The sequence below is a fragment of the Molothrus aeneus genome, chromosome 2 (assembly GCF_037042795.1).
Source record: "Molothrus aeneus isolate 106 chromosome 2, BPBGC_Maene_1.0, whole genome shotgun sequence".
In the NCBI taxonomy this organism is placed as follows: domain Eukaryota; kingdom Metazoa; phylum Chordata; class Aves; order Passeriformes; family Icteridae; genus Molothrus; species Molothrus aeneus.
Genome location: NC_089647.1, coordinates 101986795 through 102002287, shown reverse-complemented (window position 1 = coordinate 102002287; position 15493 = coordinate 101986795). Strand labels below are relative to the sequence as shown.

Sequence of the window (15493 nt, the reverse complement as noted above, 5' to 3'; positions counted from 1 at the left end):
ATCTGGCCTCTCTATGAACACTATCTAGGTATTTTTTCCTTGTATTATTTGCTCTGACCATGGAAACACTTTGTCCATAAAAGCAAGGAATAATACAAGCTGGGAGGTAGAGGGTTTTCATAGTGAACAGTATATTCTGATGACCTAACTGAAAAAGAAAATTGTCTCCTTGGTTATTCATTAAAGAGGATTAAAAATTAAAAAGACGTATGCGTAATTACTTTCTTAGACTGCAGGGAAATATTCTGGTCCCCCAAACCAAACCTCAGGCAAAACAGCAAACCATTTCCAGGAAGCTGAGCTCAGCTGAAAGGAGATTGTCAGACATTTTGAAGCCATTAAAACAACAGCTCATAAATACTGTGGAGATGAGCACTAGAGAGCTCTGCATGAAGCTGATCTACTATAATCTGTCTTCACTTTATTGATATCATACTGTTTGGCCCTTTCTTGGACAGAGAAAATAAGGTAGATATTCAGGGAAGCCCACCAGGGAGCTTATCTTCTTGTAAGCAAGAGACCACAATTACAGTCCCAGTTTCTGTTCTGTTTCATGTGGTTGGATAGTAAAACTACCTGGAAGGAGCTGTGCTGAACAGAACCTGCATCAGCATTCATGGTGCTTTTAGTGCTGAATGCTGGGATCATGTGTTACTTTAATTCATAACACAGCTTATGTTATTTAAGCAGGAAGACAAACATGAGAATGTGAGCACTTAACCTGAACTTAAGCATGATGAATATTTTACATTGAGAACAGAAATCCAGGCAGTCTTAAACAGCTGCAATATATGCTGAATTATTTCACTTTGTAATTAAACTTTTATTATCATCAGTCATCTTCCAGCAGGAATCATCTTTCATGCACAGCAACAGCAACACACAAATAGGAGACTACAAAAAAAAAAGCTTTAAGACCACAAAGGGGGAAAGGCTGTAATTCTCACTCACTTCTGCTTCAAGATCAGTTCCCCAAGCAAGATTATGGAAGGATGTAAAGAGATATAGAATTCAAATGTAATAGAATATTGTATAAATCTGTAGGAATTTGGCATTAAGTTTTTTTTGTCCTAATACAGACCCATGGGGCAGATTGCTTGCATATCCCACATTATAGTGGTGTGCTATTACAGCTTTCAGAGAAGATAAGGAGTATTTTGCCTTCAGGTGTCAAATTCTAGAGCACCATTGTAAACCAAACTCTCGAGTACTATTGTAAAAATAAAACTCATTGTTGATTTGCTCATTTTTTCATTTAGTTCCACATCAAAAATGAAATGTTTCTAATCTGAAGTGCCAAAATAAAATAGTTCAGCATTTAAATGCCTGCTTTGGAAATTATTATTCTGCAAAAAACAATTTCTATCTTTTCTTCTATTTCAAGAAGAAATGCAGTAATATTTGAATTTTGCTTAAGATGCAAGTTTTCATTCTTGTTCAGCCTTTTTATGTAATTTAATTCTGAAGGTGTTTGGATTGAAACAATGGATATTCAAGAGACCAAATTCTTTCTGCAGTGCACAGTCCTCTGGGGGTTTTCCTTCTGATTATTATCAGTGGTCTTTTTCAGTTACACAGTATATAAACAAAAGGAGCTATATTGTGCTAATTCAGAGCTCCTTCTTATCCAATATCCTGTCTCTGACAGAGGCCCTTAGTGCATGCCTAGGAAACAGTGTAAGAAGGGAGGAAGCACACAGCTTCCAACAAAACATTACCTAGAAACTTCCTGTGCTAGACCATTATAAGTATTTTACCCTTTTTATTTAATACTTACTGTTCTGTAACAGAACTTTTGTCCTGCTTTGAGTTATTTAAAGCATTGCCTGAAGAATCTTTTCAGAAACATTTTAGAAACCCGAATACAAGATATCCAGTCTCCCTGTCCAAGTGCTTATTTATGATTTCAAAATACCTCATAATATGTCTGTAAAATCTTACTTCCCTTGGCAAAAACCTTAATTTCTTTCTCCCTTGCATTATGTTTTGTTCATACGCCTACATCTGTTTCTCACTATAGTTTCTTCCACTTTACCTTGTAGAGCAAACATAATGACTGACCTGTGGCTTGTGCTCAGAGTTAATTTTAAAAAGTAGTGTCACATTTGTGACCTTAGCCTGATACAGTGCATCTGTGAAGAAAACTTCAGCAGTATTTATTCAAAAAGCAACTTAAGTTGGTTATACCATTAGAGGATGGTAAAACAACTTAAGTTGGTAATACCATTGGTGCAAGGGGAATGGTTTGTTTGGGGTGAGTTATCTGTGGGGTTTTTTGGCTGGCAGACAGGACCAGCAGATAAAATAGTAATCAAATTCAAATTTTGCTTGAATTTGGCAATACTGAGGTGTGTATGCTCTGTCATGTCAAATGAAATAAGCTGATATCCTCATGTCATACCAGGATTAGAGGAAGCATGCCTATAAAAAAAATCCAGTTTTGTATCTAGAATTAGGTAATTCTGCTTTTGAGTACTGTGTTATATTTAAAGTCTTAATACAAACACATTCAGGTGCTCAGTCATTTATATTCTATGGGGGAAAAATTCCTGTTAAATGAGAACACAGAAACCCATCATGTCTTCATCTCCTTAAGATCATAAGCTTGTAATGCCTACAGAATTATTTAGCTTTTTTTTTTTTTTTTAATTTGCTGAGAAAATAAATCCTTTTAGTATCTTTAGGGGAACAAAAATTTTGATGCTTAGAGCTTTATTAGCAACTTTTTCCCAGGTAGCTTAAGACCAGGGAATTGGGATAAAAACCTCTTTTTTTATTCTTATTTTCTGTTACTTAGCTGATATCTATTCCTAAATGTATTTTACTATAATTTTGATAATTGTTTCTACTTAAACACAAGGGGTTTTTTATTTCACACATTTTACTGAAAATAACAATTAGGACATCCCCATAAAAGTAGGTTGAAACAATTAAAGGGAACAGTCTGTAAAAGATTTCACTAAAGCAGGAATTGTTTCTGGATTAAGTTGGAACTCCCAGCCCAGGTTGGATGGGGCTTGGAGCAGCCTGATCTAGTGAAACATGCTCCTGCCTATGGAGGAAAGCTGGGACTAGATAATCTTTAAGGGCATTTTCAACTTAAGCCATTCCATGATTCTGTGGAAGTGGAACTGAAATGAAATGCTAAAGTGTAAGTACCTTAAAATGTGCTTTGGTATCACTCAGTCTGTAGTGCCCTCTGGTGAGAATGTAAAGAATTCTCAAATGCTTCCCTGGATGATAAAATCCATGCAAAAATTGAACCATTTTCCATGACTAGAAGTAAGGGAAAAAATATGCTTATTTTAATACTTTTAGACTTTGGCATAGTCTTCATGTGCAGAGTGATGTATAAGTTATAGGTGTTTTTCACTGTTCACAGGGGCTATTAGAGATAAATTTTGTTTAATTTTTTTCCTTTTTTTTTTTTTGTCTGACTGTTGGAATGATCTCTGTTTATATTTTTAATTTGGTGCAATAATTGCTGCTTGAACTAGCTCTGGTTTTGCCTAATTAGACTAGTTTCCATTTTTTACTACTTAATTTCTCATGTCTGGTTTCCTTTGTTGTAGTGAACCTGTGTGGGGGAAACTACCTGTTACTTATCCTTTTATCTTTAAACACTTTCATGCTAGTATTTCTATGTTATTTTGGTACAGAATTGCCTTTTGGTGACTGTTTTGTGTTCACTTCTGAAGATGCACAACATTTGGGTATAACATGTGGGTATGAAATCAGGAGAAAACAATTGAAGAAAACAGCTCGTGGACACACCTGCACTATCTCTATGTGCTTCACAGAAGACAGCAGAGAATAAATGTTTTGAAGTTTAAATTTTTATGTACTTTTTGCAGGTGTATGATGATGGAAAATACGTATATGTAGTAACAGAACTTATGAAAGGAGGAGAACTGCTGGATAAAATTCTTAGGCAAAAATTTTTCTCAGAACGAGAAGCTAGTGCTGTTCTGTTCACAATAACAAAAACAGTTGAATATCTCCACACACAAGGGGTAAGTTTTCATCTCAGACAAAATGGTTTTTGCTATTGAAAGCTTCTCTTTCAGAAGCATAAACTTGTATCTTGATACATTCTTCTGTGTGGTAATTAAGTAGTTTTTGGTAAACAATTACATTGCAGCAGGAATTTGTGTTGAAATCAAAACTTTCCTTATCAGCTCTGTACGTGTTCAGATAACTGAGATGATGCAACTGTTTCTGTTGTTCTTTTGCAGTCTGTCAGCAGTTCTGTGGAATATGCAGATAATTACTAACAGGATATGAGGGGAAGAAAGTCCAGGAAGAAGTGCTAGGACCAGTGTTATTGTATAGCCATGGGACTTAATGCAATTTCAGTCTTGTCCTGTGATATACTCTGAAAATTTATTTTCCACCTGTTATACTTGTAACTCCTTTGACTTCTTGGTTTCAAAGAACATGGTTTATGACTTGTAACTCCTGTGCCATAGGATCAGGAATTTGTAGGAGACAGAAAATTAGCACTTTGGGAAATTAATTTGGAGACAGAGGAAGTAGTTCAAATATAGAGAAGGACAGTGTGATAATTGCATGGCAAGAAAGACAAGTTGTGTTGCATTTTTAAGTAAACAAGAAAAAGGAGATGGAGAAAAAGCAGAAAATAAGGCTGCAAGGAAAAAGCCAAGCTGCTAATACATGATGTTGTTGCCCAAGAAAGTATGTTTTTGGAACATATAGTACTCAAATTACTTTAAATAACAAAGAATTCAGTACATACTGTCATGGCTGGAAGCTGTTATTTCAGAAAACTTATGATCAAAGTTATCTGGTATCTCATTCTGTGATTCATCACTCCAGTCACTTTCTCATGTGTGTGGTTTGGTTTTTGAGCCTGTGTGCACAGATTATAGTCCTTGGCCAGCAGCACCCATGGGAATTATGATCAAACCTTGATACCTCTGTATGGAAATACAGATAGTAGAATAACAAATCCTAACTTGGTTCATTCTTGCCACATGTGGCTAAAAGATGCCCAGAGTCCTTGCATCAAGTAAGGGATTTTAGGGGTTTTACTTTCTTTACCGTAGATATCCATAAATATTGGCATTTTAATTTGTATTAGACCACACACACTTTGGAATGTTTGCTTTTGTAAATTTTCAAGTCTTACATTAAGTACACCTCCACATGAAAGCTGGCCACATATGTAAATATGTGGGCACTTCAGCAGTCTAATTATTTTTTGGAAGAGTCTCTCCTATCTTTAGTGAATTTTCCTGTTGAAACTCCTTTGGACACTGGAGGAGCTTATTTGAATATGGTATTAGGTCATATCAGGTTTGACAGTCTCTGCATCTGTGTGCAGTCTCCACAACCCTTCCAGGAAGAGTTTCCTCATGGAAATTTACCTTTGGGAAAACAGTTTAACATTGGAAGGTGTTTCACTTATTCTTTGACATAAACATTCTGGTTGCTTGGGAAATAGTGTTTTAATTTGAACTGCACTTTTAGACTTATTTGTCCTTCTACTTGAGCCTTGCTTCCCAATCTTCCAAAAAAAGCATACAACTCAAGCAGACTGTTCTAGAAACTGCCAAATCCTCAGCTAATGTGCTGCTCCCATTGCTCACTTCTTCCTTTCTACCCTTTTTAGAATCTCTTTCAAAAAACCCCCAAAACATCAACAAGACTAAAACTGGGGCTTTTTTTTATTTGCTTCTTGGAGCAGTAAAGGTTGTTTCACTTATTATTGGGGGGAAAAGGTAAAAACCAAGGGCAATCAGGAACTGATTCTCTCATACACTGACATCTCAGGCCAGGATGTTCCCCTTAACACCTACTGTTCCAAGTCAAATTCTTTAATATAATTTTTATATATCAGCTTACAAGGTGCTTATTTCCATAATTTTAGGTGCTTGGTTTGTTAAATCTGAGAATTGCATGGGATTTGCATGCTGGAGAAGTCTCTACTAAATAGACTTAATGTGTTAAATGGCCTTGCAATGTGCATGACCCTCTGCACTCTTCCCCCTTAGTCTCATACTGCTTTCCTGAAACCCTGCTAGGTTTGGATGAGTGTGTTGAGCTTTTGATTTCTAGATATCATTAACTTGCAGAAGTCTGGGGGTATCTTCTTGTTCTAATGTGATTATGAAATATTTCACAATCTCTTCTGTTTCAATTTAACCATAAAAACTGTGTTTAACATTAATGAAGGACATAGCACAACAAGGAAGATAAAGGCCCTCATGTTCGGCTTCAATATTTAAAGGAGGACACTTAGATCCACTCTGCTGTCTTACAGTGGTATATACCCTGTTCTTTACAGAGAGCAAAGTCTCTGGAGGCTGTAGGCTTACTAGTCTTGTGAAGAAAATATAGCAGATCATCTGATTTCAAAGACTGTCCTTGTGCAATTTCAGGTTTTGTTAAGGCTTGGTATAACATAGCTTCAAATTCTGCCAGAACGTTGGCAGCTTCTCCAGTATTGTCAAGCATTTTACATCTCGAGCCCCTGCAAAAGCAGACACTTGGGAACCAGTACAGGCTTTTTTGGTACTTGGAGAATACCTCTTTGATACTTCATTGGGTTTTTTATTATTATTATTATTAAAATTCCTTCTTAATCAGGCTTTAAGTGTTTTTCTGAGATTAATTCAGACTGCCTGAATGAAGAGAATGGAATACAGAGTTACTCCAGCAGTAACTAGTCTGTGGTTACATAGCAAGGTGGCACATCAGCAGTTATGGGCACCCCTGACTCCAAAAGATATTAGAAACCAAAAGTTCTGATTTAAAGAGCCTGGTAGTTATGCATGTTAAAAAAGAAATACATTTTCAACCATTAGAAGAGACATCTGGAACTGTCTGCACAAATAAATTAGGGGGGCGGGGATGTGTGCAGGAGGTTTTATAGTTAAGAAGAGTTTCCAAGTTGGAATTCATGTGCTCCAGACACCATGGAGCATCAAAACACTGCAGCTGATGGTGGAAGCTGGAACTCTGGAAACTAAGCACACTGGTGGGAGACTTAATTTTAAGTAGCAGAATTGCCAGTTAAAATAAAAAGCTTTTCATATGTTTAGTTTATTGTATTTAATGATTTAATGGGGTTTTTTTTGTTTGTTTGTTTGGTTGGTTTTTTAGGTTGTTCACAGAGACCTGAAGCCTAGCAATATTCTTTATGTTGATGAATCTGGTAATCCAGAATCAATTCGAATTTGTGACTTTGGCTTTGCAAAACAACTGCGAGCAGAAAATGGTCTTCTGATGACTCCATGTTACACTGCAAATTTTGTTGCACCAGAGGTAAAACCCAGGATAGTTTATATGCCTTGATATATTTTACTGGGATTTTTTTGCTAGATACATTTTGTTATTGTTGTTCTTGTGTAACAAGTAGAATCAATCTGTAAATAGTAAAAATTTGAAATTTTACCATTTTTATAGCATAATCAAAGCATTTCTAAGCATTTATTTTAGAAAAAATATTTGTCTCCCTCAGGTTTTAAAGAGGCAAGGTTATGATGCGGCCTGTGACATATGGAGCCTTGGTGTTCTACTTTATACCATGCTCACTGGGTAAGGGTGATTATAATTTGCTTTGCTGTAGAATAAACCAATGCAAGCAAAACCAGTAATAAATGTAGGCCCACTGTTGCAGATGTTTCTATCAAAGCACTGATTAATCTCATCTTTGGGGTTGAGAATATGCTTCGCCTTTAGTAAAATCCAAGTTTTCAGGGACTGATGGGAAAAAATCTTTGCTTCTATTGTCTCCTCTATTTCAGGGTTTTCATCTCTGCTTAAAGGTGATTTTGCACTAAGAATTTATTGTTTCATGTGAAAATTAAAAGATAGATTAAGCATATATATTGAAGAAAATACAATGTTGTTGCAATACAATTACAATGCATTAAGGCATGTTTGTGTGCAAAATCCAGCCACTGAATGTTTGAAGTGATGCAGTTAGAATATAATAAATTCAACAGAAAGGCATTTGTATATGCAGCAGAAATAAATTGTATAAAAGCTTATAAGGAATTCAACTATAGTACCAGAAGTTCAAAATAAAATCTATTTAGCAGATGCAATAGCAACTATCTTTTTATGCTAGATTATTCAGATTGCCACTTTGGTAAAAGTTAACATCATCAAGGATTTTCATATTTTAAAATAAATAAGTGACAAACATACTTGGTTTTAAGTGTATCTCTTTTTTGGTTGGGGGCATTCTGATAGCAGCAAGAGTATGTATAGTCAAGCAAGGAAAACTGGTGCACCTTTCTTCCTCTGGCATTAAACCAGCATTTATTCTTTCTCAGATATTTAGATTTACTACAGAATGGATTGGTTTAGTACTTCACGAGAATATGAAAGCTTAAGGAATACTTTCTGTAATTCAGGAACCACCAGTATTTGAACTGCTATAGGAAAAAATCTGCTTTTCAGACCAGATACAGAGGAAATACATGCAATAAGAACAGATCTATAGTCAGTGCCATGTATTTTCACATGTTAAGAATAAATTCTTTTTACAGCTTTTTAACTATTTGTTGCCTATAATTATGTTGAACTTGCAGTCAGATTTATAATACTGAGACTCAGGTTATGGAAGTTGCTAACATTGAATTTGTTTGGTTAAATAGCTACACTCCTTTTGCAAATGGTCCTGATGACACCCCAGAGGAGATTTTGGCCCGAATAGGAAGTGGAAAGTTCTCCCTCAGTGGTGGTTATTGGAACAGTGTTTCAGACACAGCTAAGGCAAGTATATTTGCTTTTTCTCTTGGGGAATCAGGGATGGATTGCAATGTAACATTATTGATTATAATGTATATGTTGTATCATAGATGATTGGCTAAGTTCCACCCACTGTTATATTAAAATACTGATCTAATCCCTTATGTGCCTAGAATTTTGTTTCCTGTTTTTGATCTGTTCATGTTTCAGCAGTCACTTGCATGTAGGAGGAAAGAACAGGTGTGACTTACACTGCAGCAGTTAACAGCTGTCCTTAGAAATATTGTGTGTTCTGTCAGTGTTCATACACACAGTTATCCATGGTAAGGAGTGCTTTGATAAAACTTCATGTGGAAGCATGACATTCAAAAGTCATACAGGTAGTCTACATCATGATAATGAAAACCAATGAAGTATTACATTTTTGAGAATTCTGGTTTTGACAGCAAATAGACTCTGAACTTCAGTGTGCAATATCCTCTATGCCCCTTCTATATGGATGCTTAAAATGCTAAAATTTTCCGTGTTTAATTGGATACCTTCCTTTTGTGTTACACTGTTAGCATTGTTGGGTGGTTTTTCATTTGTTTTAAATGGACATGATGAACATATTTTTATACCTCTAGAATCTTCTATAGTTTGAACTATTAATCTCTTTTAAAGTTGAAGTTCTGCTGTTATTTCCATTGACCTTTGTTGACAGGACCTTGTTTCAAAAATGCTTCATGTTGACCCTCATCAAAGACTGACTGCAGCTCAAGTTCTCAGTCACCCCTGGATAGTTCACTGTGACCAGTTGCCTCAATACCAGCTGAACAGGCAGGATGCTCCCCATTTAGTGAAGGTAAGTAGATATTTTTTCAGCTTGCTGTTTAGCCAAAATCAGTGTAAACAAAATGGGTTTGTTTTTAAGGTTGGGGGTAGCATGTGTGTCTTCTAAATACTGGGAAAAAGTTGTTACAAGTGGATGTTGCACTAAGCCGTAAAATGAACTTGGAATATGTAATAGGATTTAATGTGAAACCACTTACAGGTGATAAATCTAATAAATTGGAAAAAAAAAATTTTCTTGAGTTTGAAATCTATTGGGCCCAATCTATTGGGCTTACTTACACTGGAAGGTTTAGGTGCTTTTAAAAACCAACTTAAATAATTCTTCCTCAAGTGAAAAATATGAGGTGTCTATAAGGGAGCTGTAAACTCATTTGTTAACTTTACAGTTTCAGAAGAGAGTACTTGCCAGTAACTGAAGGAAAACAGAATACTTTGTGATCACAGTAAAAGCTGAAGTCAAAAGGGCATTGTTAATTACTATAGTATCACACTTCTGCACTCTGTCTGAAACAACCTGGAACTTTTTCACTTTGAATAAGCAGAGGAAAATCAAAAGAAATTGAATTCCACTTCTTTGTATTCAACCTTGTTTTCAGTCCTACTTTCAAGAATCTCTTGTGCAACATAAAAGGGATCTGAAGAATATAATTAACACTCTCTCTGAGTCAGCTACTAGAAAGTTCTAGCATCCAAAACACAAGTGGGAAGTGGGGGAGTTCTATCCCAGAGCTCACAACTTTCTAATTTTTTTTTTAATTAATTTTATGTGTTGAATAATGTGGGTGATTTTTAAATATTTTGTTGGAAACTGAAATAGTTATTTAAGTGATAAGCAGAGACAGTCTACCAATGGGATTTCATTCCCCAGCTCTTTTGCACAACATAGTGATAGAACTTAATTTGGCAACCTAGCTTATACCTTCTGGGTTTGACTCCAAGCAATGTAAAACTGTTTATTACCCTAAAAACCACTCACTCCTAGCACTGCTAGGACTTGAGTAATGCAGTAGCATGTTTCTGTTTTGTAGATGAAAATAGACTGAAAGTTGAAACCTGTTCAGCGTTTCTGGCATTTAGCACTGCTGTAGTGTGTGCATCAGTCACAACGTACTCTTACTGTTCTTTTCCCCTCTATCCCACAGGGTGCAATGGCAGCAACTTACTCTGCTTTGAATCGTAATCAGTCACCAGTTTTGGAGCCAGTTGGCCGTTCTACTCTTGCTCAGAGGAGAGGTATTAAAAAAATTACCTCAACAGCCCTGTGAAGTGACCTCAAGCAGACACTTGGTACCATGGCATAAGATGATAGCACAAATCATGGCGACAGGTAGCACATATCTGACAGATACCTGCAAGCACACTCTGTCCCAGCTGGTACCTATAATGCTGCTGCTCCTGCTGCTGCTACTGCTTTCATCTACTCTCGCTTTAAACTGTTGATGGCAAGTTACTGATCTTACTGGAGCTGCAAATGGAGTGACAAGTGGAGACAGTGAAAATTACCGTGTTCGCGACTGAGTAAACCAGAAGAATTACAAATGCCACCTCTGTCAAAAATACACTGAATAAAGCACTCTGCACCACATAGCATTATTTTTATAAGGAATATTTTTTTTGTCCCCTAAAATATTCTTTGTTACAGGTCGAGATGGACAGTTTATGTTAAGCACTTAGCTTAAACAATCTGTTTATATTAGCACTATACATTGTGCCATCCAACATTTTGTATGTTTTTGTAAACAGTTCACAAGCAGTACATTTCCGTGCTGTTTTCTTTAATGTATACATGCCTTGTTTTACTTAGATATTATTAATCATTTTGACAAGTAAGTCTGATTAAACAGTTCACCTGGATTAATCAGTATTGTTGGACAGCTCTAAAAGAAGCCTGACTGTTAAACAGCTATTGAATGTAATACTATGGATAAGTAGTTTTCCTTGCCTATGTCTTTTCTACATTTCTGTGTTTTTGATGCCACATGTCACATTATAAAATGTAAACAATGAATCTCTCACCATACTATATATCCTATAGGTAATGTAACCCAGAGAAAAGATAACTTTCTCCATTTCTCACTGTCTTTGTTACCCCTCCCCTCCCTTTTAGTCTCTCCCATCTAATCTCTGGACTCAGGAATTATTGCTAAATACTTTCTGATAGAGGACATTTCTATGTGGTTTATTCTTATAATCCATTGTTAATATTTTATCTGTATGTGACTTTTGTTTAAGCTGCAAAGGAATTGTTCAGTGAATGAATGTTGGCATTATAGAAGAAAGGCAACATTGAAGATAAAGCAAAACATATTGGTCACTAATAAGCAGCAGCCTGCAAAGAGTAGATTTAAACTGCATTCATTGCAGTTGCAAAACTGATGGATCTAATGGTCTGTCAGTTTCTTTCTGATAATTTCAATTGACTTCAAAGCAAAATGAGGGGCAGGACATAAAGATCTGTTTGGTTAGAATAGGGTCATTCTAATTTACCCTGAAAATAGTGTCATCCCAGACAGGTAAGATGAAGCCATTCAGAGGGAACATTCTCACTTTTCCACAGATGGAGGTGAGTTGGTAATGAGGGTGGAAGACTCACTTTAAATACTGGTATAAACTTTTAATATTCTTGGCTTCTTGTTGTCTAAAGTGATTAAAGGCCCATCTTGATGGCTTGTCTTGATAAGATGAAATTTCCCAAATGAGAAGGGGCACTGGAATGTGTTTGAATACAGTGAATGTTCCATTCCACCAAAATTACAGGCTGTGTAAAGTCCTTCCAGATATGAAATTATTTTGGGAATTCTAGCTTTAATAAAATACGGATCTGGGTGAATGGCTGTTGGTGAACAATGCAATTTTGTGTTTTGCATAAGAAGGTATTTTCTTGGCTTAGTGGAATTAACTTTCTTTTATAGTAATTAATTGGCTTATTTCCCTGAAATCATCAGTGATTTATTGAAAGGAACAATCATCTTTATGACACCACAGATTTGCTCTGGATAGGAAGGTTTCTTCTGCCAGAATTTTTGAGTTCCTTGGGGAAGCTTCCTTTGCTAGATCTGCAAATGATCCCACTTTTATTGCCCTTAAAATTTTGCTAAATATTTAATCCATGATATAATTGTGAAGAAATTTGTTTTATAAACAAGGATTCTTAAATTAGCCTAGCTCTCAGAAGTTTGAAAACACAGCTCTTCCGAAGCAAACAGTATTTTTCCCTTACTTGGTGCTCTAACACTGAAGTTCCCTTTAACTGTACAGATGCATCTACCCTTCCTTCAAGAAACATTTTTAAGTAGAGGCAGAAAAAGGCCATCTTTATTTTTTTTTGACAATGTCAGCAGTTCCAGAGGAATTTAGTAAAACCTTACCTCTCAAAAAATGTATTTTTCAGCTCTGTGAGCAATTTTATATCAGGCTTCTCAAAATCTGGAAACTGTACTTTCTGGTGGCTTTTAAGGTGTTAATTAGAAGATTGTCATATCTAGTCAACCAAATTATTTAAATGCTGTTGAAATAAAAGGATGGCAGTATTTGCCAGTGTGTCAGTAATAACATTTCACTTCAGGAAGGAGTTCCTACCCTGTTCAGTGTGTGTCTATAGGTACCTGGCAAAGAACAGACCAAAAAGAGGAAGTGTTTAAGCTGCCTCACTATTGGCAATGTCCATATTAAAATAATATAAAAATACTTTCAGTAGTTTTATTGTAGCCTTATTTTGTGGTCCTCAAACTCATTAGTCAAATAGTGAAGCAAAGTCAACTCCTGCGTTTATGTATCTACACTCTCAAGTAAGCTGTTAATTTAGTCTAGACTTTACAAATGTTGCTATTAAGTCATGTATATATATCAGAGGATGAACATTTTAAATTGTAGCAAAACAGGAAAATTTAGCACACCCTAAGCTGAATGTGTTGAAGTCTAGATCCACTATATTTTGAAATTACTTTCTAAACCAAGGTATAAAGGGCCTGCCTAATCAGGGAGGTGTATTTTACAGCCAGGCATGGTTTATGTACCTTACTTCCTGGTTTGGATCCATGTTCATGACTTCCATTTTTTTTATGTTTTTATAGCTGCAGTTGTTATAACCTGTAAAGAAATCCACATAATGCTTCTCTGAGTCTCAGCACTTTTCTGTTAGAATGTGAGTTTATGACACACTGTGTACATGCATTGCTGGACTGCTGCTTGGTCTGCAAAGCAAAGCAAGTGACTCAGAGAGTCATAGAGGATAAAAAAAGAGAATGCAGATACAAGTGAATTTTTCTATGTGTTGACCATGGTTTGTTTTTAATTTTTTTAGTGTGAAATTACCATTTACTGTGCTTGAGAGCATGAGGGAACAGAGGGAAGAGTGAAGTTGCAATACCTATTAAATGCCATCTATGTCCAGTAATGGCAAAGTTCTGTGTTCATAATCACTATAACGTTGAGTAAAACTTAAAAGGAGTTTTTCAAGAAAATAGTTAAAGCTTTTTTCTGAAGAGACAAGGCCATAAGAAAATAGATTTACGTGTCTGGGATTTGTGTGTGTGTGTGTGTTTTGCTTTTGTAAATGTGGTGTTACCAACTAAAGCTGTGCTTTTCTATTACTGGAAGGAAAGGATTCAAAATGTGCTGGCCCTTACTAAGCAGCAGTGGTTAATAGATAAATTTTCACTTATGAAAATGATGTAAATGATTAGCTTTATCTTGATATTCTTGACCTAATCAAAGGGAAGGTGTACTTATGAGGGATGTAATTATTTTGCAACCTAGTTGGGGGGGGAAGTCTACTTAAACAATTTTTAAAAAATTACAAAATCACAGATAAAATATTTTTCTACGATTCTATACAATCATACTTTATACTAGTTTTCTCAGCATGGCATGTAAGTGAGTCTAAGGTACTGTTCCAGAAAATCAGTGGTATTGTACCTTGTTCTAGACCATTATAATAGCATCTGTTAGATGCTTGGCACTGCTGTCATAGAATGAAATGCTAGTTTAAAAAAATTAATTGTACTGAATACTTTAAATGATTGTTTTATTCAGAGTCTGATCTAAGAGATGTTCCAATCATGCTATTAATGTGTAATTAAAACTGTTCCAGATGTAACTATGAACAGTTTTGGAAAGTATCATTGCTTGTTTTCCTGTCTAATGGCAGGTTTTGTAGTCTTCAAAAGAAATTGAAATTTCTACTATGAATAAACTTTGAAATATCTTCAAGGGTTGTTTTGTGTAATCATTTGTTCTGACCAGTTATGAAAGTCATTGACTGTTCATCACTAACTCTGAATTACCTTCACAGCACACTGAGCGTGCTTTGCCAGCCAGAAAGGGTTTGTAAAAAGCAAGTGTCCTGACATTGCAGCATGTTGAGGAAGGTAAAGATGGTAAAGAAAAAACTCCTGTTCGTCTGGTGCTTATAGACCTGATCTAACATACAACAAGACCACAGTGCAAGGATATTGTCTTTAAAGACCCTGTCAGATTCCAGTCAACTCTAAAGTACCACTTAATGGGAGGCTGCTAAATGGCACTTGCAATGCTGCATTGCTCTGGACACCGAAAATATGGGCATGTTGGATAATTAATGCACTTTGTAAACATTTGAAACATAATAGTATATGCAGAAGCACTCCATAAACAACAGGCCTATGTTTTAGCAGCTCATACAACTTGGAAGCTTACAGCTGTGATTCTTCTTAACCTTACAGCCTGGAAAAGATGGGAGATTTTCAAAGGTTGCATAGTGTACAAAACATTACAGTAATTGTGATAGAGGATTTGTGAGGAATGTTGCCAGAGGTTTTGCTAAGTGTACCAGAAGAAAGGCCTCAGGTAGCATGGAGAGGTTTGGCAATGGATACTGTGATTTCCTCAGTGAAATTCATACCTGGGATCAGAGGTGTGCATAGCTGTAGCCCTTTGTTCACACAAGGCTTTATGCTGC

At 35.9% G+C, this 15493-nt stretch overlaps 1 protein-coding gene across 1 annotated transcript in view; it reads left to right on the top strand.

Annotated features, from left to right (window-relative positions):
- RPS6KA3 (ribosomal protein S6 kinase A3) overlaps window positions 1-14766 on the top strand; it is a 73747-nt gene extending 58981 nt beyond the window's left edge. The window contains exons 17-22 of the mRNA XM_066545419.1: window positions 3855-4013; window positions 7126-7287; window positions 7484-7560; window positions 8628-8745; window positions 9425-9565; window positions 10698-14766. Coding sequence (XP_066401516.1) covers window positions 3855-4013; window positions 7126-7287; window positions 7484-7560; window positions 8628-8745; window positions 9425-9565; window positions 10698-10820 — 780 coding nt within the window. The 3' untranslated portion in view covers window positions 10821-14766. The remainder of the gene's footprint in view (window positions 1-3854; window positions 4014-7125; window positions 7288-7483; window positions 7561-8627; window positions 8746-9424; window positions 9566-10697) is intronic.
- The last annotated feature ends 727 nt before the right edge of the window (window positions 14767-15493 follow it).